Source organism: Chiroxiphia lanceolata, chromosome 21 (genome assembly GCF_009829145.1).
Source record: "Chiroxiphia lanceolata isolate bChiLan1 chromosome 21, bChiLan1.pri, whole genome shotgun sequence".
NCBI classification, from domain to species: Eukaryota; Metazoa; Chordata; class Aves; order Passeriformes; family Pipridae; genus Chiroxiphia; species Chiroxiphia lanceolata.
The window spans coordinates 1078465-1103620 of record NC_045657.1 but is presented as its reverse complement, the minus strand read 5'-3'; the positions used below and the strand labels follow the sequence as shown (position 1 = coordinate 1103620).

The 25156-nt window shown below is 54.1% G+C and overlaps 1 protein-coding gene across 1 annotated transcript; it reads left to right on the top strand.

Annotated features, from left to right (window-relative positions):
• The first annotated feature begins 570 nt into the window (after window positions 1-570).
• ADGRD2 (adhesion G protein-coupled receptor D2) lies at window positions 571-21821 on the top strand. The gene is given in 26 exon segments (XM_032708659.1): window positions 571-613; window positions 2006-2083; window positions 2170-2230; window positions 2899-3129; window positions 3281-3934; window positions 4559-4657; window positions 5146-5231; window positions 5607-5888; window positions 6158-6269; window positions 6603-6737; window positions 7013-7124; window positions 7713-7818; window positions 8121-8176; window positions 9275-9401; window positions 9513-9616; window positions 10068-10170; window positions 10456-10609; window positions 11382-11515; window positions 12132-12247; window positions 13132-13252; window positions 17307-17348; window positions 17556-17609; window positions 17935-18076; window positions 18572-18630; window positions 20615-20645; window positions 21706-21821. Coding segments are annotated over 25 exon segments (3294 nt in total). The 5' UTR covers window positions 571-613; window positions 2006-2026.
• The last annotated feature ends 3335 nt before the right edge of the window (window positions 21822-25156 follow it).

The following is a 25156-nucleotide window of genomic DNA, read 5'->3' as shown; positions in this document are numbered from 1 at the left end:
GCACCACAGCCCACGGGGGTGACCCGGACCCTCCAGCCTTGGCATCCTTCCCGGGACTGCTGCGGGCCCTGGGGTGGGGAACCTCTGGAACACTGAAGCTGCTCAGCGAGGACATTACACCAGGGACACACTGGACATCTCCTGACCTGTCCCTCTTCACCTGCCCTCTGCGCTCTGTGGGGCTCCTGCTGCTGTGCCGATCCCTGGTAACTCTTCTGCGCCCTGACTTCTTTACCAAGACCATGTGCCACATTTCCTGGGAAGCTTTATTGGACACTTCCATGGAGCGGTGACTGCCTGGGAAGCAGATCCCGGTGCTGCTGGGGAGGGTTGTGAGTGCTTTGCTGTTGGTTGGGGCGCAGGCGTCGAGTGGGGTGGGTTGGAGGGGCGTCCCGGGGTGGGATGCGGGGCGCGGGGGCAGTGCGGGATGGGGGTGCGATGATGTGCGGGGTGGGGGTGCCCCAGCCCCGCACCGCCCCGGGGACTCGGTGTCGCCGTCCCGCCGCCCAGCCCAGCCCAGCCCCACCGGGCCCGCGGGGGCGGCGGGGCGGGGAACGGCGGCGGCTTTTGGGAGCGCCGGACCCCGAGCAGAGCGGAGCCGGGCGGGCTGTGGGTGCGGAGCGGGATGAGGGATGCTGTGCGGGGTGCGGGATGCTGTGCGAGGTGCGGGATGCTGTGCGAGGTGCGGGATGCTGTGCGGGGTGCGGGATGCTGTGCGAGGTGCGGGATGCTGTGCGGGGTGAGGGATGCTGTGCGGGATGCCGGATGCCGTGCGAGGTGAGGGATGCTGTGCGGGATGCGGAGCCGCGGTCCCTCTCTCGGTCTCCCCAGACCCCGGGCTGCTCTCCGCCGCCCCGCCGGGCTCTGCGCTGCCCCGCGGCCGTACCGGGGCTCGGCCCTTCCCGGGCTCCCCAGGGCAGTGCCAGACCTGGGCTGCGCTGGGTCACCGGGCACACCCTGCTGGGTCACTGGGCACGCCCCGCTGGGTCACTGGGCACGCCCCGCTGCCCTATTTTTCCTACTCAAACCGGTTTCCAGGTTTCCTCTGATCCATCTTGGGGTCCCTCCCTGGCGAAGTGCAGACTTGGGGCTGCAGGTGCCGGGCTAAGGAGTGGGAGGTTGGCGGTGCCGTGTCTCCGTCTCTCACCCGTCAGAGAGGGTCCTGGAGCCGTGTTCAGTGTTTCCAAAGTCACTGCTGAACTTTGGAAGACTTTGTGAACACAGAGCCCTGGCTGCAGCTCTGATCTCCTCAGTCCCTTAGCAGCAAAGTGCTTCAGTGTGCTTTTACTGCACACGTGGGAGAGCCCTGCTGAGAGCAGAGATCACTCCGGGCTGCGGCGCCACTGCCCAGAGACAGCTTTAGAGCTTGTTTGCATTGGCGCTCGCATTGCCAGTTTTCATCTTTGTGTCTTTATGTACCCTCATCTGTGACTTTACTAGGTTTTTTACTGCCATGCGCTCAGGGTTCCCTCCCCCTGGGGCACAGATGGGGTGGTGGGAGCTCACCGCCAAGCCCTGGCCCTGGGCAGCTCTCCAGGATGGCTCCATGGTGCTGGGCTGTGTGTCTGGGCTCATGGAGGCTGGACTTACTGCTCTGCAGGGTCTGTTCTGGTGCTCTGTTCACGCAGGTTTTAAAAGCGACAAGAAAAACTGCCAGTGATGCAACACCATTTAATGATGCCATTTATGGTGGCTTTTTTATTTGGTTAATGCAGATGAAGAGGCTCTGTGAACTTGCCTGTTTATAAATATCACACATCTGTATGCTTTATGCTTAATTATTTTGTATCCTGCAAACAAATGTTAAACTGAGACCTTGCATTCTTCAAGAAGAACTGGGAATTCTTTGGATAGGATACTACCCAGGACAGGTATTTCAGAGGGAGTCGTTTTCTCTTTTTTCATTCAAGCCTTTCTGAGGAAAGCAGCTTTGTCTGGGAACTACCTTTCTGCAGAATGTTTCTGTCTCTGCGATGCATCTCCAGTAATATTTTGTTTATTCCAGCGAAGAGTGAAAGCTTTCCACATGGTCAACATGTTCAGGAGAAATCTGAGACTTGATTCCTGGTTCTTCAGCTTTCTGGTGAGTTTTACAGTCATTTTCATAACTTCAGTATTTGAGATAGTATTAATGTTTCTATGAATGTTACAACTCACCCTCTCCACCAGGTCAGTCTGTCCAGGAGTCTCCTTGCCTTTGCAGCCCTTGCCAAGAACCAGACTTCTAAAGGTTAGTGTTTTTATCAGCATTCTATGTGTTTACAAGCAACATCCAGCACAGAGAAATAAAAGGTGTCCAGTGGCAGAAACGAAGGTAAAGATACTTTTTCTGTTTCCCTGCTTTGTGCCTGAAATGCTGTTTGCAGAGCTGAGTATTTGCCAGGCTGTTTGCTCAGCTGCTGCTCCGTGTGCCGCTGCAACTGCAAACAAAACAGGTTATTTTGTGCCTGCAAATTGCATCTGCAAGTGCAGAAGCTGGGAGGAGCTGGGAATTGGGGATAAAACGAGAAAATTAGTTTGTTCATAACTGCTTTGAACAAGCTTCCCCGAGGGCCATCCCTGGGCAAACCACAGTGAGCTTTTCCTTTGGGCTGAGCCCGGCACAGTTTGTGTGTCCCGCAGGAGGGGGCCCTGCTCCAGCTCTGGGCCAGGGGGCTGCTTTGGGAGCAGGCTCTGAGCTGTCCCTCAGTTTAGGTCAATATAGTCTGAGCTTGTCTGTCACACTGTACCCACTGAATAGCCCAAGGGCCGGATGGGAAGATGAGCTCCTGCCATCAGCTCCTCCAGGATGCAGTGTTTGTAGCTGCTTGGGGATGCTGTGAGAGGCTGACCCCGTGTGTGGCACAGAGGTGGCTTGGAGAGGCTTCCTGTTTCCCCACGTTATGTGTCTTTCTCCAGGTTTTGCTCCTGTCACGATTGAGACCCCAAGACACACGTACGAGTATGTGGCCACTGCCTTGGACTGGTGGCATGCTGACAGGTACTGTGAGCAGCACTTTGCTCAGCTGCTCTTTGAACCCCAGCATGGTGAGCAAGATTCCTTCAGCAAACTGCTGCAGTCCCACCACATCACAGGTTCTGTCTGGCTGAAGGAAAGGGATGGTGTCCTGCACAAACCGAAGAGGAGACGTGAGTATAAGTGGACATGGGCTATTTGGACACTTGTTTCTTTACTGCTGGATTCAGAAAAATCAGGCTGGAAAAGTTTTCACTTGTTTTTTACTGTGACTTTATTGGCCCTCACTTCTTCCCTCATGCTGACTGAAATTTCTCCTTCTAGGAGGCCACAGCGTACCAGTCCTGGTGTTCAGAGACAAAACAGACACAAAGTATGTGAAGGTGCTCTCTGACTTCCCAGCCCTGCCTGCTGTCACAGCCTGTGCCCACCTGCAGTGGGACACCAGGACCCAGGAGATTGCCACCATCTTCTCCTACGCTGTGCCAGCTTTCATCAACGAGTTCCAGCTCCGGGGCTTTGTGGACGAGGAAGGCTTTGTCCGGTTTGCTCTCATAGTCCATGGGCACCACTCCCCGTACCTGCCCGTGTTCCGTGCCGACGGACAGTGGCATCACTTCTGTGTGACCTGGCAGCAGGAAAACGGGACCTGGGCCATCTATGCCGATGGCAAAAGGAGGGCATCTGCCAGTGGTTTGTGTGCTGCAGGACCAGCTGTCCCCCAGGCCATCTACGGCCAGGGGACCTTCATCATTGGGCAGGACCAAGATTCCCTGGGGGGCACCTTCAGGGCGAAGGAGTCCTTCAGTGGGAACATCACTGACTTACACATCTGGCAGAAAGTCCTCGGCACGGAGCAGATTGAGAAGGTTCGGTCGTGCTGGGTCACGGAGCAGGACCTTGTGTTTGGGTGGAGCTCAAACGCGCTGGAGCTGGAGAGCTCCGTTCAGACAGTGACCACCCAGCTTCTCTGCCCAGGTGAGACTCACTACCCTCACTCAGCACACAGGGACAGTCCGAGAAACCAGTCCCATCCTTAGAGAGGGAATTTAGTGCAGTTGGTAGAATGATGCTTTTCCTTGGGGAAGAAAAGCAGCAGCACATTCAGAGCTGGGCTGAAAGTGTACAGTTTACAAGTTGTATTTGAAGTCACAGTCATCACAAAACCTTTGGTCACTGGAGAGCCCTACAGTGCCCCTGGTACAGACAGCTGCTCAGATGTCCTGAGCTAATAATGGGATTCCTCTTCTACTTCCTTGGCAGGGATGTTTTTCCCCAGGGTTTGCAGCCAGTGCTTCATTGCTCTGCTGGGAGGGAGGAATTGGGCTCTCAGCCAGGCTGGGGTGACAATACTGATCAGTCATGAACTCAGGACCTGGCACTGCCCTCTCCCAGTTCCCTCTGGAGAGGGGGTACCAGCTGGGAGCAATTTCTGAGCCTAGTCCCTGCTCTGCTCTGCTCTGGTTCTGAGGCCACCTAAGCAGCCCACAGTGTCTGTCATACTGGGGTTTGTGGATTGCTGCAGGATATTGCTGTGGATACCTGCTGGGGATGGCATGTCCCTGGGAGACCCAGCCCCTCTGACTGTGTGTGTTTCCACAGGGCCTGTCGAGGAATGCCGAGTTTTGGAAGCTGGCAGCAGTGGATTCAGTTATGCATCTTGTTTGCAGACTTTGCCTTTCATCTGTCAATACAGAAAGGGTACAGCATCTGTTAGTTATTTATTCCACCACACGCACTCCTGGAGGTCCAGGCTGGGGTGATGCCCAGGGTTGGGAAGGCCTCGTGCCTGCTCTGAAGGGATGACATGCAAACCCTGCTGCAGTTGGGACTTTGCTCCAGTTGCCTGTGCTCTGACAGGAGGTTTTGCTATTTCCCAGCTGAGCAGTGGTTTTACACATTCCATGGCTTCTGGATGCAGTGCTGTAGGGTGCCTCCCAACACAGACATCTCCAGACTCCTTGGCTGGGGGAATATGGGGGAACGCAAAAACGGAGTGTCAGACTGTCTGTCCAGATGAGATCTGGTGCTAGAAATAAAATACAGCTGTGAAGTCTCCTTGTCCTGCCTGTCCTGCAGACATAGCCACCATCTGAGGACCATTCCCCAGGCTTTGAACATGGCATGTGTTAACCACACTGCTGGACACCACAGCAATGGTTTTGCTTCTGGTTCTGTTTTGTTCTCAGATGCATACTGGCAACTGAAAAGAGCCCAGCTGGAGTCCAGCCACTCGCTTGTCAGCCATGTGAACACACTTGCAGCGAGGTCTGTGGTGAGTCCTGCAGCCCCAGCAGTGGCAGGGGACACCCAGAGCAGGGAGAAGCTGTTGGGGTGGACGTGCTGGCACCTGCTGCTGTTTGAGGTCACTTTGCCAGCAGTCGTGCCTGTGACCTTTTCTGATCTGCTGTTGGAGATTGTGACCAGTACAGCTGTAACTCATGCTGTGAGCAAACAAAGCGTTGCTTCAGGTTGACTTGTCCCGCCGAGGCTGGGAGCCTGGACAAGGGATCCCTTCCCCAGGATATGCCTGGCTGGGCAGACGGGTGTCCTGGCATCAGCAAGGGCATGAAGGGAGTTGCCAAGGCGCAGCTGATGGTCAGGCAGAGCCAGGGCTCTGCACTGAACTAAACCATCTTTTCCATGGCAGGTTCCTGACAGCATCTTCACGAGTGGTGTCCAAGACATGAACCTCTCTGTGGCTCTCGGTGCTCTTGATGCCTTGGCAAAGGTTCTGAGGGAAGGAGAAATGTCCATGCTGGAGCCCTCTGACCTCCTGGAAGTGCTTCAATTACTAAAGCAAGTTTCAGATGTGGAGGTGCAGGAGGGAGATGACCTGGAGATGCTGGAGCAGTTGGGCCAGTATTACATGGAAGTGACTGCGTTAATCCTGGAAGAGCAGAATACTGGGACGTGGTCATCGGTCAGCCAGGTAATGGTGTCACCACCATGCCATGTTGTTTTAAGGGCTTTTTATAAAGACCAGCAAATTTCTGTCATTGCCAGCCTTGTCTCTTTGCTGAAAGAACTGGGAACATCTTGTAGGGAAGAAATAACAGACGAGCAAAGCCAAAGCCTTGAGTCCCAATTTCTCTTTTTTTTCTGCCAAGGACCAAACATTTAAGAAAACCCTTGTGAGCTGTGGGAAGGGAGAGCTGGCAGTGCAGGTGCTGGTTTCCATTGCTCTCTCTGTGTGTGCAGGTTGTCAGAGGGCCCATGGCTGTTGTTGAGCTCTGTGACAGAATGGTGTCACTCTTAGTCCCACTGCTGACTGCAGAGAGGACAAGGATCACCATCCAGCACAGGAATATTGGTGAGTGGCACTGCTAGAGCTGGGGGGTATCTCACCAGGACCCAGATCAGTCACCCTGTCTGGTTCCCAGTCCAAGTCCACTCCTCCTCTGGCTCACCTGTTACTAACTCTACAGCCTGCTCCCCATTTCCTTGTGCAGAGTGTCACAGTGTGGGGCACCTCTCACATGGGAGAAGTTGAGCCCAGATGCACATGGTTTGCACTGAAAGGGGCCTGTCTGCTGTCGCTGTGGGTCTTGGCTGGGGTTGTAGTGTCCTTGTGGTACTTTGCTGTAGCAGTAGCTCTGGAGGAAGGTTGAACCCTGGTTCAGCACCTGATTTTACTCCTCCCCAGGGATGGAGGTGAGGGAGCTGGAGCTGAGTGGGGAGGAGCTGAGTAGTGAGGCATACGTGGTCCAGACTGTCGAGAAGGGCAGGCATGACTTCATCGAGGTTCCTGCAGAAGAAATGCAAAGACTGAAAGCCAGAGGTTGGTTATGACACCTGAGCTTCCCTGGGTCTCCCCTTGGGACTTCTGCAGCACCTTCCTTAATGGCACAAACTGTTTACCCTGACACATGGTCTGGAGAAGTGTGGGGAGGGGAAACCCTTGGTGACAGGGAGATGGGCTGTGGGGGAGGAATTATCTACAGCCTCTCTACAGACACGGCTTGGAGCTGAGGGTGTTCTGGCCTCCAGTATCACCCCCCAGATTAGGGCAGTGGTGCCCAGAGCTGTGTGCCTGTCCCTGCTCTGTCCCTCCAGGTCTCCGCAGGGTCACGGTGAAGAACCTGTGGTTTGGCTACGGGGCCCTGCAGCGCTGCCTGTCTGGCACTGCCGTGTCCCAGCATGTGGCTGCCTCTGACGGGGGACACAAGTGAGTGGAACACACCCCCTGTGCCCCAGGGCTGTCCTCAGCAGCACGGCAGAGCTCATCTCCAAGTCTGCATTGAGTCTCTGAGTCCCTCGATTTTGGGGTCACCTCCACCCTGACCCATCCCAGCCCTGGTGCTGCCTGTGTGTCGGGATGCACTATGGTGTCTCCTGTGTGCCTCTGGTTCCCCTGGGGCGACCAGCTCTGCTGGGATGGCTGGGCACTGCTGCAGGGTCCCCTCTGGCTGGGGCAGAAGGCGTCTCTGGAGGTGGTGGCGCTGGTGGCTCCCGGAGCGGCGGGAGCTCCGAACACTAGGTGGGGATGGCCACCCGCACATCCCCGCACATCCCCGCGCACCGGCGCCTCCAGCTGTGCCCGGCTGAACGGCCCGGGATGCTGCAGTGCCTGTCCGCAGGGTCACCTCCCGCACTGGGGGGTTCTGTGTGCCGAGTGTCCCAAGGGACACTGTGCCCCGTGTCCAGGCGGCACTGACGCCCTCCAGCAGTGATCTGTCCTGTGGGAGGTGAGATCCTGTTTGCTCAGCACGCCCTGTGCTTCCCATGACTGTGAGCGGCATCCTTTCCCTGGCAGGTACGTGAGCGCTGCGGTGGGCACTGCTGTGATCTCATCCACGCTGCTCTGCAACTACCAGGAGATCAGCACGTCCGTGCGCTACCGCCTGCAGCACCGAGCGCAGGTACCGGGGAGGGGCTGTGCTCACCCCACCTCCAGCACCGTGTCTGGGTACCCCGGGGAGGGGCTGTGCTCCCCCCCCACCTCCCAGCAGCCTGACCCAGCTATTCCCAGCCAAGGCTCAGCACCCCAGAGCTTTGGGACTTAGGGGTGTGCCATTCCCAGGGCTCCTCCCCTGACTCCTGTGTCCCTGGGAGGGGTTTGTTCTGTGCTGGCAGAGCCTGTTACAGCCCAGTGAGTGAACTGCACCCATCTGTGTGCAACACGTGTGTGGCTGTGTGACCTCTCTCCCCTCTCTGCCTGCAGGACCTGTCTGATACGCTGGTGTGGCCCATCTGTGCCTTCTGGAACTTCAGCCTCAGGTGCCTTGTTTCAGTTTGGGTCCCCAGATTTATGAGCTTTTATTTCCACTGGAAAACCAAACACCACAATATCAATGTAATGGTAAGAGTAGGGATCTGGAATTCTTTGCCTCCTTTGCACACTGACATCCTCTGTCTGCTGGAGCAAAGTGCTCCCCTGGGAAGGTTTCCTTTGGAGAAGTCACTCACAAGAGAGTGACCTCTAATGAGGTATCTATAACTAAAATGGAAAGCCCTAGTTAATTATGATCGTTGCCTGTGACAAAGAAGAGTTGGTCCAAGATGTATGGCCCAAAGACACACAGGACTCCCAGCCTCATAAATCCTGCCTGGCACTGGGATGTGGTTTTGCTGAATGTCACCACAGTGAGAACACTGAGGCTGTGATACATTATGGGTTGGTGATTAAGTCATTCAAGAGCAAAAAACCTCCTTACAGTCCCAGACTTGTAACAGGCATGGATCAGTTTGGGGAGGGTGGGAAGAGGGTGTTTTTGGAAGCAGCTGGTTACTGTCCAAACGGTCCCACCAGCACTGCCCTGACCCTGACCTTCCCGTGGTACTGGAGAGGCTCAGAGGGGCAGTGCTGCCAGTGGAGACAGAGCTGGCCCACTGCAGCTGTGGTCCCTGCCCCAGAAATTCAGATGGGGATCTTTGCTGGATGTCTTGGACAGGCTGGCTTGTCCTGAGGATCCAGGGACCAGTGGCACCGCACAGGGTTTGTGGCAGGCTGGGCTGGTGGACGTGGTCAGACATGCCTGGCCCAGGGATGCTCTCAGTGAATGGGCTGTACAGGGAGCTCTTCCCAGAGCTGTGCAATTACTGGGTTCTGTTTGAAGCTGTGGTGGCTGAACTCTGCTTTTTAATGCACAAATTGACACTAGATCTATTTTCCTTTGCGTGGCTGCTGGATAAGGCAAAGCTGCTGAGATACAGGGTGAGCCAAAGGGAAGTCCATATTGAGACCTGTCTCTGATACCCTCATCTTCCTCCTTTCAACACTCCTTCTTCTGGGAGAATGAAATTCCCTTCATGCCTTGGCCCTCTGTGGCAGTGGGTGGTAATTTCCGTGTGTTCTCTCTGGTTTTACTGTGTTAGCCCAGATGCTGGTGGGATGTGGTCCACAGCTGGCTGCTCTGTGGTGACGTCTCTCCAAGACTCCACTGCCTGTTTTTGCAACCACACCACGAATTTTGCCATCCTGCTGCAGGTGTATGAGCTGAAGGTACGTGAGGAGCCTTTCTCTGCCACCCTGTGGGGTGGATGCCAGGACTGAGAGCAGTCTGGTTAATTCAGGTGGGGCTTTGTGCCTTCTGTTGTTTCATGGCTGGAGCAGATGACCGCCAAGGAGGAGTTCACACTGCAGACCTTGACTTTTATTGGATGTGGAGTTTCCTTCTGTGCCTTGGTAGTCACCTTCATTTTGTTCTTGGTGGTTCGGTAAGAAAAGTCTGGGCACTTGTAGCCCTCTCTGTATTTTCTGCTTGGTATTTTACTTCAGAACCTTTGTCAGGGGAGTGGTTGGAGAGGGGGTGCAGCCCTGGTTGTTTCTGTGGAGATGCTCATGTGAGCTGTGCACACACCTGAGTGCTCGTGGCAAGATTTTTATCCATGACTAACAATGTTTACCATAAAAGCTGCTTTGCTAGAATTAATTTTTATAAAATAAATGGAGCAAAGACTGTTTCTTTTATTGCCAACCATTCTGTGTCACTTGGTTAGCACGGGGATCTGCCTTGTGAGCACAGCAGTGGCTCCCTCCAGTCTTTGCAGTGAGTGGCAGAGAGATCACGGGTCACCCGGGCAGGTCTGCACAGCCCAGCGAGGGCAGGGAGGACGTGGGCACCCCTTTGTCTGGCTGCAGCTCAGGGCTGCCCCTCTGCTTCCTCAGTGTCCCCAAGAGTGAACGGACAACGGTGCACAAGAACCTGATCTTTGCATTGGCTGCAGGAGAAGCTCTGCTCATGTTAAGTGAGTTGGCCAAGAGCAACCAGGTGAGCTCAGCAGGAATGTCCTGTTCCACCAGCAGGGCCAGGCCTGCTCCAGCACCACTGTCAGAGCAAACAGAAGCATAAACCCTTTCATTAATTACCTGTAACTGGCACCTAGAACTGTGTCTCTGTGTTTATATATACACTGTGCAATCCCTCAGGAAATTCACTGCCTTTCTGACACTTCGTTTCTGACCAAAAAACCCTTCTGGAAATTTAAGTAGTTATAGAACAGCAGCACACAGTTCTGCCCCCTTCTGAGTCCTCTGCCGTGTGGTTTCTCTCCAGGTGCTGTGTTTCATGGTCACTGCCTTCCTGCACCTCTTTTTCATGGCAGCCTTCTCATGGATGCTGGTAGAGGGGCTTCTCCTCTGGAGCAAGGTGGTAGCAGTCAACATGAGTGAAGACAGGAGAATGAAGTTCTACTACGTGACAGGCTGGGGTATCTGCACACTCCTCTGCCTTGGGTCCTCAGGAAAATGTTCTTTTTCTTTGTCTATTGAAAGTTTTAATAGGAGAGATTCCCAAATCTTTGATTTCATTTAATATGAGAGCTGGGTGCCACTGCTCTGCAGAGACTCTCTTGAGTTATGTGTCAAATTGCCAGTCTTAGAGTACAAGTTAAACAGCATTTCTGTTATTTTTCTAAATGCAAGAGTTCAATACAAAAAAAAAGGGAGGGGAGATTTATGGTATGTTCTTGTTCTTGGAGAGCATCTCTACTGACTGCTAGTAATTAAAATATAAATACCTTCCTGACTAAGCACCCTTTAATCTGAGGGAGCCCTTTAGGGGCATAGAATTCATTAGAATAAGCTGAGTTTTGTATCATAGGAGCCTCTCAAGGTCCGTGCTCCTCACAGAGCACACGCCTTGTTGGGCACTGGGCAACCACTTCAAGTATTTTGGATTGTTTTATGTCTTTGATTGTCCATTTTGTTAAAAAAGCAATCCAAAGAGTAAATTGCTTTGGTCAGGACTCAGGACTTGGAATGCTTTATACCTCAGAGAATGATGCTGACAGCTTGTAAATCTGGCCCTGCAGAGCCAGGACAGATTTCAGCTGCAGGGAATTGATGTTGCTCGTGGGGTTTCGGAGGCTCCTGCTGGAGCGTGTCTGGTCACGGGGGCTTTGAAGCAACTGTCTGGTGCACAGTGCTCTGTGTGGAGCATCCCTGCTTTTCCTGGGGTTTAACCTGTGTTTTTTTCTGCAGGTCTTCCAGTCCTTATTGTGGGGGTGACCCTTGCAACTTCCTTTAACAAGTATGTGGCAGCAAACCACTGCTGGCTGAACGCGCAGACCAACGTCATCTGGGCCTTTGTGGGTCCTGTGCTCTTCATCCTGGCTGTGAGTGCCAAACCCTGCTGGGAAGGGGTGATTCCTTTGGGTCTGGTTCTAGAAAAGCATTGCAGAGATAGGGGTGTCAGCACCTGCTCAGGGGTGTAGCTCACATGGCTTGTGCCTGCTGCTTCCGTAGGAAAAATGTTGTTATGCTTTATACAGACTTTCAAAACACAAATAAATCTCTTTAATCAAAGCAACTTTTTGATAGGAAAAAGTGCTTGAAGAAAATTTTGCTGACCAGTTCTTGTGTTGGCTGTTCAATTAGGAATGCAGATAAATGTGTAGGCTGACTGTGACATTGCCTTAGCTAGAGATCTGATTTAATTATGCAAACATCTAAATCCTTGAAGTAGTGTCAATACCTTTATACAAAACATAGCAGCAGAGAAAAGGGCAGTGTTTAGGAGGTCCAGAATAGACACTTAACAGGGGAGACATTCTGTAGGAAAAGTTTTGAGATAGGTTTTCTAGATTTCATACATGTTTAAATAGCTCTCTGAAGTCTTTGATTCACTGCCTTCTTGGTACTGATACTTTTCTCCCCAAGTTCTGACACTAACTCCCAGCAGAAAACGTCTGCCCTGCTGGAGCTGAGCCCCTGTGTGCTCCTCCCTGGCAGGTGAACACCTTCGTGCTGCTCCGGGTGGTGACGGTGACGGTGTCCAGTGCTCGCAGGAGATCAAAGATGCTGACACCCAACAGCAGCCTGGAGAGCCAGATTGGAGCACAGATATGGTGAGCAGGGAAGGGGGTGCCCTGGCTGTGAAATGTCTGAGGCAGGGGTAGATATACAGAAGAAATTCTTCCCTGTGAGGTTGGCGAGGCCCTGGCCCAGATTGCCCAGAGAAGCTTGGCCAAGTGAAAGACTGTGAGTTGTGGGAGTCAGGGCAGAAGGGATTCCCTCCCCCAGGGTAGCTGTGCCTCACCCAGAGGCAGTTTGGCTGCTCTAATGCCTGTGCCACTGAGCAGCCCAGCCAGCACCTTCCCCCTCAGAAACCTGGTGCTGGACTCCACCTGCACTCACACTCCTAAACCTCACCCCTCTGGGATGGGAGACCCTTGGCAGTGCAAGCCTGGGACTTGGTGGGTTGAAAGTAAGGCTGGTGGGGGTTACACATGCAGGGAAAGAGGCAGTGCAGACTTCTGTAATCAGTCAATAGTGAGAGACCTCTAAAAATCTGCTGTTTGAGTGATTCCTTTATCATCCCCTGTGAATCTTTATTGTTGTTTGCTGGCGCCGGATACCCCTGCTAGACACGCATTGTTCCCCTGTAGCATAAATAAATTTTCCCAAATTTACAGAACCACAAAGATAGAGCATTGCTGGAGGGCAGGGTGACATCCATATACAAATAAAACAAATACAGAAGCTCGCCTTGTAGCAGAAATTTGGGGGGAAATAGCTGTTTCCTCATGGCAAATGATGTCAAAGAGCTCCCTTCTTGCTAACTTGCAGTGATAAAACAAAAGCAGGGGGGCATGCTAGGGGCTGGGAGATGAAATGCTTGGTTTTTCCCATCTTATTTTCTTTGCAAAGGAATTTGTTCCATAGCTACTGTCTTGTTAGTGTTTCATCTCTGAAATGTGCCCGGGTAACCCTGAGCTCTTCCTCCTGCCAGGGCCACGGCCAAGCCCGTCCTGGTGCTGCTGCCTGTGCTGGGGCTGACCTGGGTGTGTGGGGTCTTCGTCCACCTCAGCATCATTTGGGCCTATGTCTTCATCGTGCTGAACTCTCTCCAGGTGAGTCCTCACCAGGTGCACCCCCAGCTCACAGCCAAGCAGGTACCTGCAGTTTCTTGTGCTTCAGTGGACTTACCTGGCCTCGTAGCCAGGGGCAATTGTCACCTCTGGAGCCAGCCCAGCCTTCCAAGCCTCTGTGCTATTTTGTCTGAGGAAATTCAGTTCATCCTCCCAAGACATGAAATACCACTCTGGACACCTTGTTCATCTAGTGGCCCTTCAGCACCAGTCTCTGCAGTGTCCTGCTGATGCCACAGCTTTCCAGTTCAAATGTTGTTTCTCCTGTTGTTTCTTCTTTCTGACACCAGCATGGCTTCAAAATGGCAGTTACAAACCAACATGCTCACAGGGAACTTCATTAGAGTTTTTATTTGCCCTTTAACGGATAATTAAAATGATACCTGTGCACTCAGATGGAGTAGACACCCCTCCTGCTGTTTGCCTCTGTCCTGCAGGACAGGGATGGGTGTAGGTGCCAGCATCCCTGTTAGAGCAGGGCTGTTTGTGGACAGGGTCTCAAATGTCACTGCAGCCACAGTGTGCTTGGCTGCAGCTTAGATGGTGTGTGTTCCCATCTGGCTCCTGTTCAGATGTGCTGAGAGGTCATGGCCCCAGAATGGTAGGGGAAGAGCCACCCTCCCTTCCCCTGGAGCTCAGCTTTACTGCAGGGAGACCAGGCAAGAACTGAGACTCAAGGACTGAAAATCTTTGCCCCTGAAGTCCGTGCTGTCTGCAGGCACACAGCCACTCACCTGGGATGCTCCCAGTGCTCAGTGGAGCTGCACTGGATGTGGTGGGAGGCAGGAGTGTGGAGTGGAGCAAAGATGGGGGCTGGTGATCAGAACCTCACACAGGGCACCTGCAAGTGTGGGGGCTGTTTCTAGCTCTGACTTGCAAGACCTTGGGTGAGTCATGTCATCTCCTTCTGCCTCTTTATTCCTTTTTTGGTAGCATCACCTGGCTGCATTTTCAAGGCTCTTTGCTTCTCTCTGCCATATTTCAGAGTCATGTTGTTAATAAGTTTGTGTTAATAGGGAATTCTGTGGGGCAGCAAGTAACCCTGGTGCATAAAGCAACACTTAATATTTACTTCTGAGTTTACTGTTTTCATCAAAAGACTTTAAAGCTTTAGCCAGCCTGTGTGTGGTTAAGAAAGCAAAGCAAACTGTGTAAGTCCCAGCAGCCGGGAGCACTCAGTTCTGCACTGAGCTAGGACTGTTCCCAGGACCTCGGGATAGCTAAAACTCATGGTGGCAAAAAGTCCTGGGACATGTGCTTGTCACCTACTATTCAAAGCATCGTCAGAAGCTTTGCAAGCCTCGAGAGAAGGCAGCTGTAGATGGAGCTAGAGAAACACTGAACACTGATTAACACCACTGAACACCACTGCTCCCAGCACGGTCCCGAGCCCGAGGGGAACATGGAGCTCTCTGCAGGCAAACACTGGCAGCAGGGATCCAGCCAGCAGGGAACACAGACGGGCTCAGTCCCACCTGGGGCTAAGGCTGTGCCTGCATCAGTACTGCCCGAGGGTCACTCCTGTCTCTGGGCACCGGGTGTTCAGGGTCCCTTGCCCAGTGCTTGATGACAAATCCTACTACAGGGCATCAAAGTCAAGAGAGCAACTGGACACTACCCTCCAAACCACTGGGATCCAAACAGTTTTCCACCCATGTCCCTGTTTTTCCTTTGGACTCCGTAGGAATTGGCTCCTGCTGGAGCCTGTGCTCAGGGAGCAGCTGAGCTCACGGTGCTTCCCTCTGGCTCACTTGGCCAGTCCTAGCACAGCACTGGCCAGCTCTGCAGGGGTGAATCCAGGCATTATCACCACGTGCACAAGTTGGGTGGTTGCTCAGGGATGCTCTGCCTGTGGCTGGCACTGCTCCAGGTCCGGGTGCTGCTCGCGCACATCCGTCGGCGCTGGGATGGGTGTTCCAAGGCCAGAGCAGGGCTGCCTCTCCACATCTGCTCTCCTAAGGATATCAGAAGGGTGGCAGGAGGCCTGTGCTAATGGTAGTTGAATATAGCATCAGTTCTCCGTGCCTCCTCATGCCATGCTTGGGTTGTTGAGCAGGAGAACTACAGGCTCAGTGCTGTGTGAACAGGCACAACTCTGCTGTGCTCCTTTGCCTCTGTCCCTTCATTACCAAGTTCAGGTCAATCTGCAGATTACCCCAGAGGAGAAATGCTGGTAGGAAGCTGCAGAGTTAAAAGAAAGCCATCCCATTTCAGCCCCCTTGCTCACTGTCTTATGGATCCCTCAGAATTCCCTTTTGGGCCAGTGTGTTTCTTCACTTGAGTCCTGAGTCCTGAGAATCTGCTGCTGGGGTTGTTTGTTTGTTTGCTTTCTGCTTGTCTGTCTTCAAGGCTATTCTGTGCATCCACACCAGACATGACAGCTCCTTCTCCAGCCAGGCAGTGCAGGAATCCAGCCAGGGACTGAGCAGCAACAGGGAGCCTGTGGTACTGTGCCAGAGGGGGCTGCAGTGGCTGTCCCGAGGCTGGGACCAGCCCCATTTGGGAGGTGGGAGCACCAGCACCCTGCCAAGCACCCAATGCTGTTAAACAGTGTTGGTAAAACCTGTCAGCTTCACTGGCACTTGGAGAGTGGGAAGGATGGTCCTGAGGCTGGCTGAGGGCAGGGGCTCACAGGCAGCTCACCAGGGAGGGTGGAGCAGGCGGTGGGGTTGTGCCCAGCTGGGTGTGTGGAGAGACAGGACGTGGCTGCTGGACAGATGGACACCAGGCAGGAGCATCCATCCTACTCTGAGGGTCCCAGCACGTGCTATGCCTTAGCCACAGGGCCAGGGCATGGTGGGCCTTGCTGGGAGAGGACGGCAGGCGGGTGGAAGTGTGGGTGGGAGCAGAGGTAGGAGAGGGCTCCTCCAGAGCCGCGTCTCCGCTCCCGCCGCTGCAGCTGGGCCTCCTCTCCTTCCTCACTCTCCTCCCAGCCGACCTCTCCGCTCCCCTCTCCCCACGCTCATCCAGAATGATTCTTTCAAGGAAGACCTGCCTTGGCAGCCTGGCCAGAAATCTGGTCTGGGGGAGTGACCAGCATTGCTGGCTGAAGGACAGGTCACGGCACGGTGCCAGGGGGCTGCTACCATTGCGCCTGCCAAGAGCTCGCAGATGAGAGCAAGGCTCATTGAAGACAAGATGAATTGCATCTCTTGCTGCAGCTGATTTATCTAGCTGCGATAACAAAACACCCCACAGATATAACATAAATCTGGTGGGCTAGATAGGGCTGCTTTAAGGCCAAAATCTCTGGTCTGGAGCTGTAATTAGCCCCAGGCTGTGGCCCCCAGGCAGTGCTCACTCCAGCCCTGGCCTGGGTGCTTTCCCTGAGCACATCCTGCCCTGGGTCCGGACTGGGCCGAGCGTGTCATTGTTTGCTGGTCCTCGGTGTGTGAGAGGCACCACTGCTTTGGTGAGCAGGGAGGGTGGCTGGGACTGTGCTGCCATAGCCCTGTTGTGCCAGAGGGAAGGGTTGTCCAGACTGGTCCTGGGCAAAACCTCTGGGTCCATCCCCATGGGGTTTGGGTCAGAGAATCCGTCTCATGCTGTGGTCTGTCACTGCATGGGACAGAGGAACCATCCCATCATGCTGCACATGGTCTGTGGGAGGCTGGCTAAAGCCCCCCAGGGTCAGTACTCGGCAGAAAGGGAGGGCTGCTTCCCAGATTTCAGTTCCCCTAGCAATTAATTCCCGGTGGTTTCTGTTTCTGAGAACAGGAGGTGTTTCCTGGGGGATTTCACATGCATGAGTGAATGGGAGTGTGGGAGAGCTTCGGGCTTGGGAAGTGGAGTGCCCGGTGAGAGATGCCCACTCCCCCCAGATGAAACAGGAGGAGGAGAAGGAAGAGGGGGTGGGGCAGGGACTGTCTCTGCTTTGGACACTCTGTGAAGAGCCCAGTCTCAAGTGTGAAAGGCTGTCCCTGGCTGTGTTGTGCCAGTCTCACTCATTCCATTGCTCACCAAACCCATTTCCTCCACTGAAGGAGCACAAACCAGCTGTACATCTCTGACCCTTCCTCTGCTCTCTCCTTTCCAGGGCCTGTACATATTCCTGGTCTACGCAATCTATAACAGTGAGGTAAGAGATGCCCCTGGCTGGGTTCAGTCTCTCATCACAGCAACAGTTAATTAGCAGTTTGCAGGTAGCTGGGTTTGTAGGAGTTGCAACAGGCAGTCCCAACTGTGCTTCTGGAACAGTGGCTGCTTTTTCTCCATGACTTGCTGGAGAATCTCTTGCTGTGATAGAGCTGCTCTGGCCCTCTCTAATGTCCTTGCTCTGCTCCAGGTGAGGAATGCCATCCAGAGGATGAAGGACAAGAAGAAGGCCCTCTCATTCACAGTAAGTTGGAAGGAATCCCTGCTGCCCCTTCATCCATTAGGCACTCGCTGGAGAAGGGTCCAGCTGTATCTTTGGTCTGGTTTGAGGAGATTATGTTGGAAAGAAGTCTTTTTTTTTAACTTTTGTCTCCCTTCTTTGCAGTCCTGTTGGACAGCACAGACCCAAAGATAATCCATCCCAATTAGGCAGCAGCCTGCTGTGCCAGGGCAGGGTGGGAGCCAAAGTCCACAGTGCTGATGAAATCGATCTTTAAAGTTGGATCTGGATCTAGTGAAGACTCATGTTACAATTTTCACTGTCCTGTGTCTCTTCCCTGTGATTACAGAACTGCTCTCATCCCATCAACTACTTATCAAGTCCAAGAAATACGACCTCCTGGGAGACAGGGAAGCTGGGTCCTGCAGCTGAGAGTGCCCTGCCAAGCCCTGCGCAGAAAGACCCTCCAGTGAAGAACATCACCAACAGAGGTGGGAGCATTGCTGTCACTGTTAGCCCAGGCTGTGTGATGACAGGCAGTAAAATGTTACTCCCAAGGCTTGAATTTTAGTGCCTGTTCACCTGGCACTGTGTTAACTCGTTTGCACTCTGTGTCCATGTGAGCGCTTGGCTCTGGTGCTGCTGCTGAAGGTTCCTGCAGGGCAGGGTCCTCCTGCATGGGGGTCTTACAGGGGTCAGGTCCCTGCAGGCTGCCTGGGCATGGGTGGGGTGCTTGTCAGCAGGTTAGGCAGCACTGCATTCTCCTGAGGCGAAAAATCTATGTTTGTGTCTTGCAATGAATTTTCTGCAGAAGGACAGGCAAAGGTGGCAGTAGGAAACAGGGGGTTTAGCTTTGGGGGAAAAGTGTTTCGTATTCTTCAACCAGTTTGTGGGTGCAATGGTACAGATAACCTGTTTGGTGCCTGTAAAGCATGAATATTTCTATTCTCTGGTCTCCAAACTCATTGTGCTGCTTCACCCCCTAGGAAATTTTGGAGCCAAAATTCCCATGGGAATTTCATCAATTATGTCACCTGAGAGGCCGGTATGTAACGTGTTACCCTTCCACCTTCACCCTCAGACACAGCATGGCAGTTCTGTGGGGATGCCCCCTGAGCTGGGGCTGGCCTGGGCAGGGACAGGCAGTGGGGACAGCAGGGGAGGGCACATTTCCAAGGGCAGGAGAGGAGGCAGCCCCAGGACAGCCGATTTCCAAGGCAAGGGCTCAGCCCTGAGCCGATGGGGAACCAGCCCCACTGCCATGGCAGGGGGTGGTTATTGCAGGGCTGTGCAGCAACAGAAGGTGCCAGTGAATTTGAACCATGAAGCACCAAACTGAGGTTGGCATGGATCAAGGCAGGAGACTTTTTCCAGGGACAGCAAATTAAATCAGGTAGCAGGAGCTTGCTGTCCCTGCCCTGGGCAAGTTGCTTCTGTCCCAGGAGGGCAGGCTGGGTTGTACTGCCTGCAGTGGGATGGAGAGCTCAACAAGGCATGGCCTAAAGCAGGAAACAATTTAAATTTGACTACTCTACTGCCACTTCCATCTCCCACTATTGAAATGATCATCAGTCCTTGTGCACTTGACATACAAGTGCTGTAATTTCCTCAGAATAAAATCCAACACTACTTTCATGAGTCTCTCACTGAAGGATCTCTCTTTCCCTCTCTAATATTTATCCTTTGAAAACCTGTGTCACATAGACAGCTCTTATTTATCCAATAGATAATACTTCTATAGCTGGCATATCATTTTGAAGCCACTCAATAAAATCCATATTTCCATCTCTCATGATTTATATTGTGGTTAATGCTGTTACTCCCCATGTGCTGAACAACACCAGGACTTGGAAGCAGGTGATGCTTTTCCCAGCCAGCCAGGTGCTGGCTGTGTGAACTGGGGCCAGGGCTAAGCTCCTGGCACCAGATGTGAGATGTGGGATGCAGGGATTAGCCCAGGGGCCCGAGTTCCCTAAGGCAGGGGCATTAGGAGACAGCAGATCTCCTAAATGCCAAGGCCGTGGCATTTCTCAGCAGGCAAAGACAGAAAGTGCTTCCCACCATGTGAGGGTCACCAAGGGCTTTGCTGTATCTCTGCTGCATAAACACGTTTTTAACGTGCTTGTTTCCTTTTTGCCTACCGTGGGTGCAGCCAGGGCTGAGGCTGTGCCGGTGTCGGTGTCGGTGCCACGGCAGCTCCCGGTACCCCTGTGGGGTCAGTGTGAGCCCCGTGGTGCTGAGCTGGCACTGGGAGGGTCCATCCCAGCCCCAGCCCCACTGCAGGGGTGGTGGGCACACTTATGCCCCACGTGGTGCCACCCCGTGCTGGGTGGGGGCTGCTTTCTGCCTGCACAGGGGCTGCTGTCGGTGCTGTCACTTACATAAGCCAGGGCTGTTTTTCCTGCTCCCCAGCTCAGTGAGTCATGGCACTCGCTGGAGGAGCGGTGGATTCAGAATGTCACTGGCAGCTGCACAATAGTTTGGATGAAGAGAAGCAGCTACTTAAAAACGTTTGAAAACACTTAAAATGACAAAACACTGAGCGAGTGAAGATACAAACACAGACGAGATGTTCTTCGTGTTTCAGCTTTTTAAAATGTTGTTTGGTGATATTTGTTGTTGTTGGACTGGGAATAGGAATTTCACATCTCCCAGAGCATTAACCAGCCCCTAAGCACAGACTGTGCAGGCTCTTTCCACCACAGCACTGAGGGACAGAGCTCCCTCTCCTCCTTTCCTGGATTCTCCTGTGGTCTCCAGGATGTGTCCAACCTGGTGGGTCACCACAGGGCTGGAAGGATCCCTAGAGTGGGTGTGTGGAGTGGGGTGCCAGCTCACCACTGCTGAGAGGCACAGGGGCCCTTCCCTCGGGGCAGGGATGAAGGCTCTGGTTCCCAGCCTGGTGGTGGCTCAGGGGTGGGACAGTGCTGGAGAGCCCTGCCTGGCCCCAGGGCGTGTGGTGAGGGGTGACCAGCAGCAAAGCAGTCAGACCTGCACCTTCTACTAACACATGTTCTCCCCTCTTTCAGGCCGTAGAGCTGACAGCGTTCAAACCCTCAGGTAACATTTGCCTACATCATTTTCTGTCATTTTTGTTACTGCTGATGCTGGGCTGTGTGGTGGAGGGCTGCCCAGAGAGCAGCTGGTTTCTGCTCAGGCTTCAAGAATCGTTTTATTTCCAAACTGCCCTGGTGGATCCTGTCCTGGCCAGGTTGGTGGGATATCTGAACAGATGAGGGAGAGGGGGGGGAATATGGAGCCCCAGCAGCTCTGCCAGTGGCACTGCCTGTCCCGGCAGCACTGGTGGCTCAGCTGAGGGTGCCTGTCTCTGGGCACCCCCCTGGTTTCTCCCCATGTCTCTGCACCTTTCTTGCTGCCCATCTGGGCCAGCTCTCACTGCCCACTGGCTCCCTGGGCCCTCTGTGCCAGCAGAGCTGTGGGTCACAGGCATGGACAGGCATCAGAGGGGCAGGGGAGACCTGCAGGTACCTGCTGCTGAGCTCTCTGCCTGCACCACCCAGCACAGCTCCTTAGGGTGCAGCAGGGACCTGCCCTTGTTGCTGGGCAGGGCCTGGGCTGCTTCCAGGGGTGGCAGCAGCTCTTTGCTGCCCTGGGGTATTTTAAACCAGCAGCTGCGGCAGAAAGTGCTGCCATGATCCCAAAGAAGGGAAGCCAGGGAAGGTGGGGTGTTCAGACAGAGCTGGATTTATGAGCTTAAAAGCAGCCATTTAGCATCTTCTGTTTCAGGTTGTAGAAAGGCCAGTGTCACCATGGAGGTGGGTAAAATTAAAACCAGAAATCCCTCCTAAGCCCCAGACCTCTGCTCTACAGCAGCACTGGGGAGAGGCCAGCCAGCCACAGCTCCCTGCTCCCTCCTCGGCTTCCCAGCCTGACTTTGGGCAAATCTGCAGCTCCTCAGGAGACAAATGGAGCATATTTAGCTTTATTTTCTTTACCAACAACTGCTGGGCACTCCCAGTGCTGCCAGTGCAGCCTCTGGATGGGGCTCCTCAGGCAGACAGAGCAGTGAGGAATGATCATATTTTTTCTGCATTGTGATATTTTCTTTTGTCAAGGGAAGCAGTGCATTAGCAGGTTTCTGATTTTGCTCCACATGAAGTGTCTAAGCAGGGCATCCTCAGACTGTTTTTGAGATGATGCCACCCAGAAGCAGTGCAGCCTTCCTCCTCCCACTGGACACAGGAGAAAGGCAGAAACGGTGGCACCCAGGAGTAGATGTGCTGCAGCACTTCAGGCACAGGAGCAGTGTCTCAGAGACAGCAAGGGCTGCACCCAGCACATGCATTTGTGCTCTGACCCACCCTCACCCGCTCCTGGATATTTTATGACCCACATGTGTTATTAAACTCCAGCTGTGCAAATAGGTGGGTTGTTAAATTTGGGGTTATTTTCTCAGGTAGGCCCTCAGTGTATTTTTAAAGGCCCGTGTCTGACTGGAGGGGGATGGACACACCAGGCTGGGCTCAGTGGCCGTGGCAGCAGGCGGGGTGTGCAGGGAGTGCTGTGCAGGGAGTGCTGTGCACGCCCACCCCCACCAGCCCCCCGAGCAGCTGCTCCCACCTGGCCCCGGGGCCAAGGTACCTGTGGTGGGCAGTCCTTCAGCCCGGGGTGAAGGAGAAGATCTTGAACCAGAAGAGCTCTCCTCTGTGCACTCGTGCAGTGGAGCCGCGTGCGGCGCAGCGCCGGTGCCGGCCCCGCTCCGGGCTCAGCCACAAGTGCTTCCAGCCATTACAGCAGATAATAAAAGGCTGTAGAACCCAGCTGCAGGGGTGCCTGGGGGACTCTAGGGCAGCTCAGCCTCTGCCTTCACAGCTTGTTCACAGAGCAAGGTGCTGTGGAGATCTTGGGCAAGAGATGCCAGGGTCAACAAATCAAAAAACAAGAGCTTGGTGATGAACAGGGACAGATCATTTCAGCTCAGACACCATCCCCTCTTCTAGTTGTTGTCTCCCAAATAGTTTAATGAAAAGAGACATATTTTCCCCAGGTGTCTTTATTTCAAAGTTGCCAGCCCACTCTGATGAAAATGGTGCTGCCAGCAGAGCCAGCTGCCCCTCAGGGCGGTGGGGAGAGCTGGGGACAGTTCATGAGTGTGCTCACAATCTCCCAGGGAAGTTGTGCTGGATCTGGAATGGGCCCAGCTCTTGTCTGCTCCAGGGCCTCAGCCATGGTCCTCTGAGAGCTGTGGGCATGGCACTGGCTGCCAGCTCAAGAGATGGCCAGTGGGTCCGTGGGGAGGTAAGAGATGGGATGGGTGAGGAAGAGGGTGGATAAAACCCAGGTAAATCCCATGCTAATTTTAGAACCAGAGAAATGGGGAGTTCTGCAGCGTGGTTGGGGCCAGAGGCAGGCATGGGCTCTCCCCTTCCCAGTATCTGGGCTCCCCCCACGAGGGCTCAGCTCACGGACTATTTTCAGTAACGAGCTCCAGCCCAGCTGTACAGAGCTGCCCTGTGCAGCAAGTGTTGCTGCCTTCATTGCACCCTTTTTGTGAGCAGAGGATGGCTGGGGGGGCTCACATATTTGCACAAACAATAAGTCCCATCTTCCTTGTCTTGGCAAACAAGGGCTCCAAGAGGCTTCCACATCCTCCATCTCCTCAAGTGATGGCTGCTTTGTTTCCCCACGATAATTTCATTATTCTGTTTGAATACGTTTATATGTTGCTAAGCCACACATAGCAACGTGGATCTTGTCTCCACGGCCCAGCCTTCCTCTGATCGATACTGAGTAATTCTGCAACTCTCTCTGTATTGCGTTAAACAAGATTGGTTTCAGAATATAAGGAATTTATGAGTCTTTGGGATTCAAAGCCAGGCAAGCACCTGAGTGTCATGGGGAGAAGCGCAGGGCCCCCTGTGCCGACCCTGCTGGGCTGCCCTGTGGTGGGATCACTGCTGGTGCCACGGTCCTTCCCCATGGGCAGCAGGTCCCTTGTGCAGGAGGTGCAGCCCCTCTGCCATCGGCGTTTCCTGCCATGGCAGTGCTGGTATTTCCATTGAATCCCATTTAAAGCTCATCCTCCGTGCTTTCAGCAGCGGGTGCTGTGCTCAGGCTGGTGACTGAGCAGGGAAGGTTTCTCCTACAGCCACGGCCCTGTGCCTGGCTGCTGCTTTGGCTCCCTGCCCTAAGGACCGTGTTACAGAGAGCCCAAAGGGGCAGGGGGGTCTCTGGGACGGCAGAGCTCTGCCAGTGACAGGCTGTGCCAGACCAGTGCCACCTCCACCTGCTGCTCTGTCCTGAGGCAGGTTTGGGCTGTGCTTTCTGCCCCTGTGCTGTGGGACCCCACTCATGCTCCCACTGCCCTGGGAGGGACCCCTGCCCTCCCCCTGCTACCAACACAGCTGAGACTGTCTCTCTTTTGCTTTAGGTTTCTGAGAAGTTTCTGGGTGATGAGTCTACAACACCGAGGGTTTTCCAACTGTTGGGAAGGACGGCAGGTTGGAGGAACTGGCTTCCCCAGGAGGGCTCTCCCCGTTACCCTGCACTTCTCCCCAGCAGCATGTGCAGGCGAAACCAAGGCAGGACTGGGGTACTGTGGGGTCTCATGGAGTTTCATCTGCTGCTGATGATGGCCCTGCTCCTCTCCTGGGTGTGCAGCCAACAGCAGGGATTTGTGCTGGGGGTCCCTGTGGCTCGTGCAGCCTCTGCTGGGGCAGCCAAGGCTGGCCTGGGGAGTGCCCCATGTCACTGTCACCACCAGCAGCACTGGCAGCGTGGTTGTGTGCACTTGTTGCTGCTTCTAACAGATCTCATTTAGCCTGGGCACCTGGAGCAGTGGGGTGGGAACAAGCCCAGCTTTGCCCGTGGCAGCCGTGCCCATGCTCCGTGCCAGCGAGGACGGCTGCCTTCCCCAGCCCCATTGTGCCAGGGCAGGGCTGGGGACAGGCTGCATAGGAAGCACATGCACTAGGGAAGCCAGCAGCTGGCTCCAAGCCTTTTCTAAACCAGCTGACATCAATAGCTGACATCAATAGCATCTTCTGCTGTTTATGACAAAAATCCTCTCCCTGCTCTTGCCTGGGCTCCGCCTGGCTGGTGTGGCCCCTCCCAGCTGGGTTCTGTTTTCCCTCCCTGTTCTCCTGTTACCTCTGTAGTGTTTAGAGCACAGACAACGTGGTGGGTTTTTGCTGATTATGATGACAGTAAATGCTGATTTTAAAGACAACCTTCTCTCCCTGTTGCACTGTGTCCAAGGGAAGGGGCTCATGCAGTGGCTTTGTGCAGCTGAGCACAGAAGAGGGGTTTGGCCACAGTGCAAGGACCAGGGCACTGCCCACTCCCCTGTGCCCTGTCCTGTGTTCCCTGTGTTCCCTGATCCCAGCACAGTGTGTGCTGCCCAGCCTGTATTTACGTGTTGGGCTCTGCAGCCCTAGAGCTGCCCTGTGCTGGGCAGGGGGTGGGATTGGTGTGTGGATGTCACTTGGCTGGAGTCAGCCAAGCACCTCCAGCTGCCAGGGTCAGGGAGGGGTGGGCCTTGGGGCACCCCCAGCACCGAAATCTTACAGTCACCAGATCTATGTCAGAGGCTGTGGCAGAGCTCTGTGCTT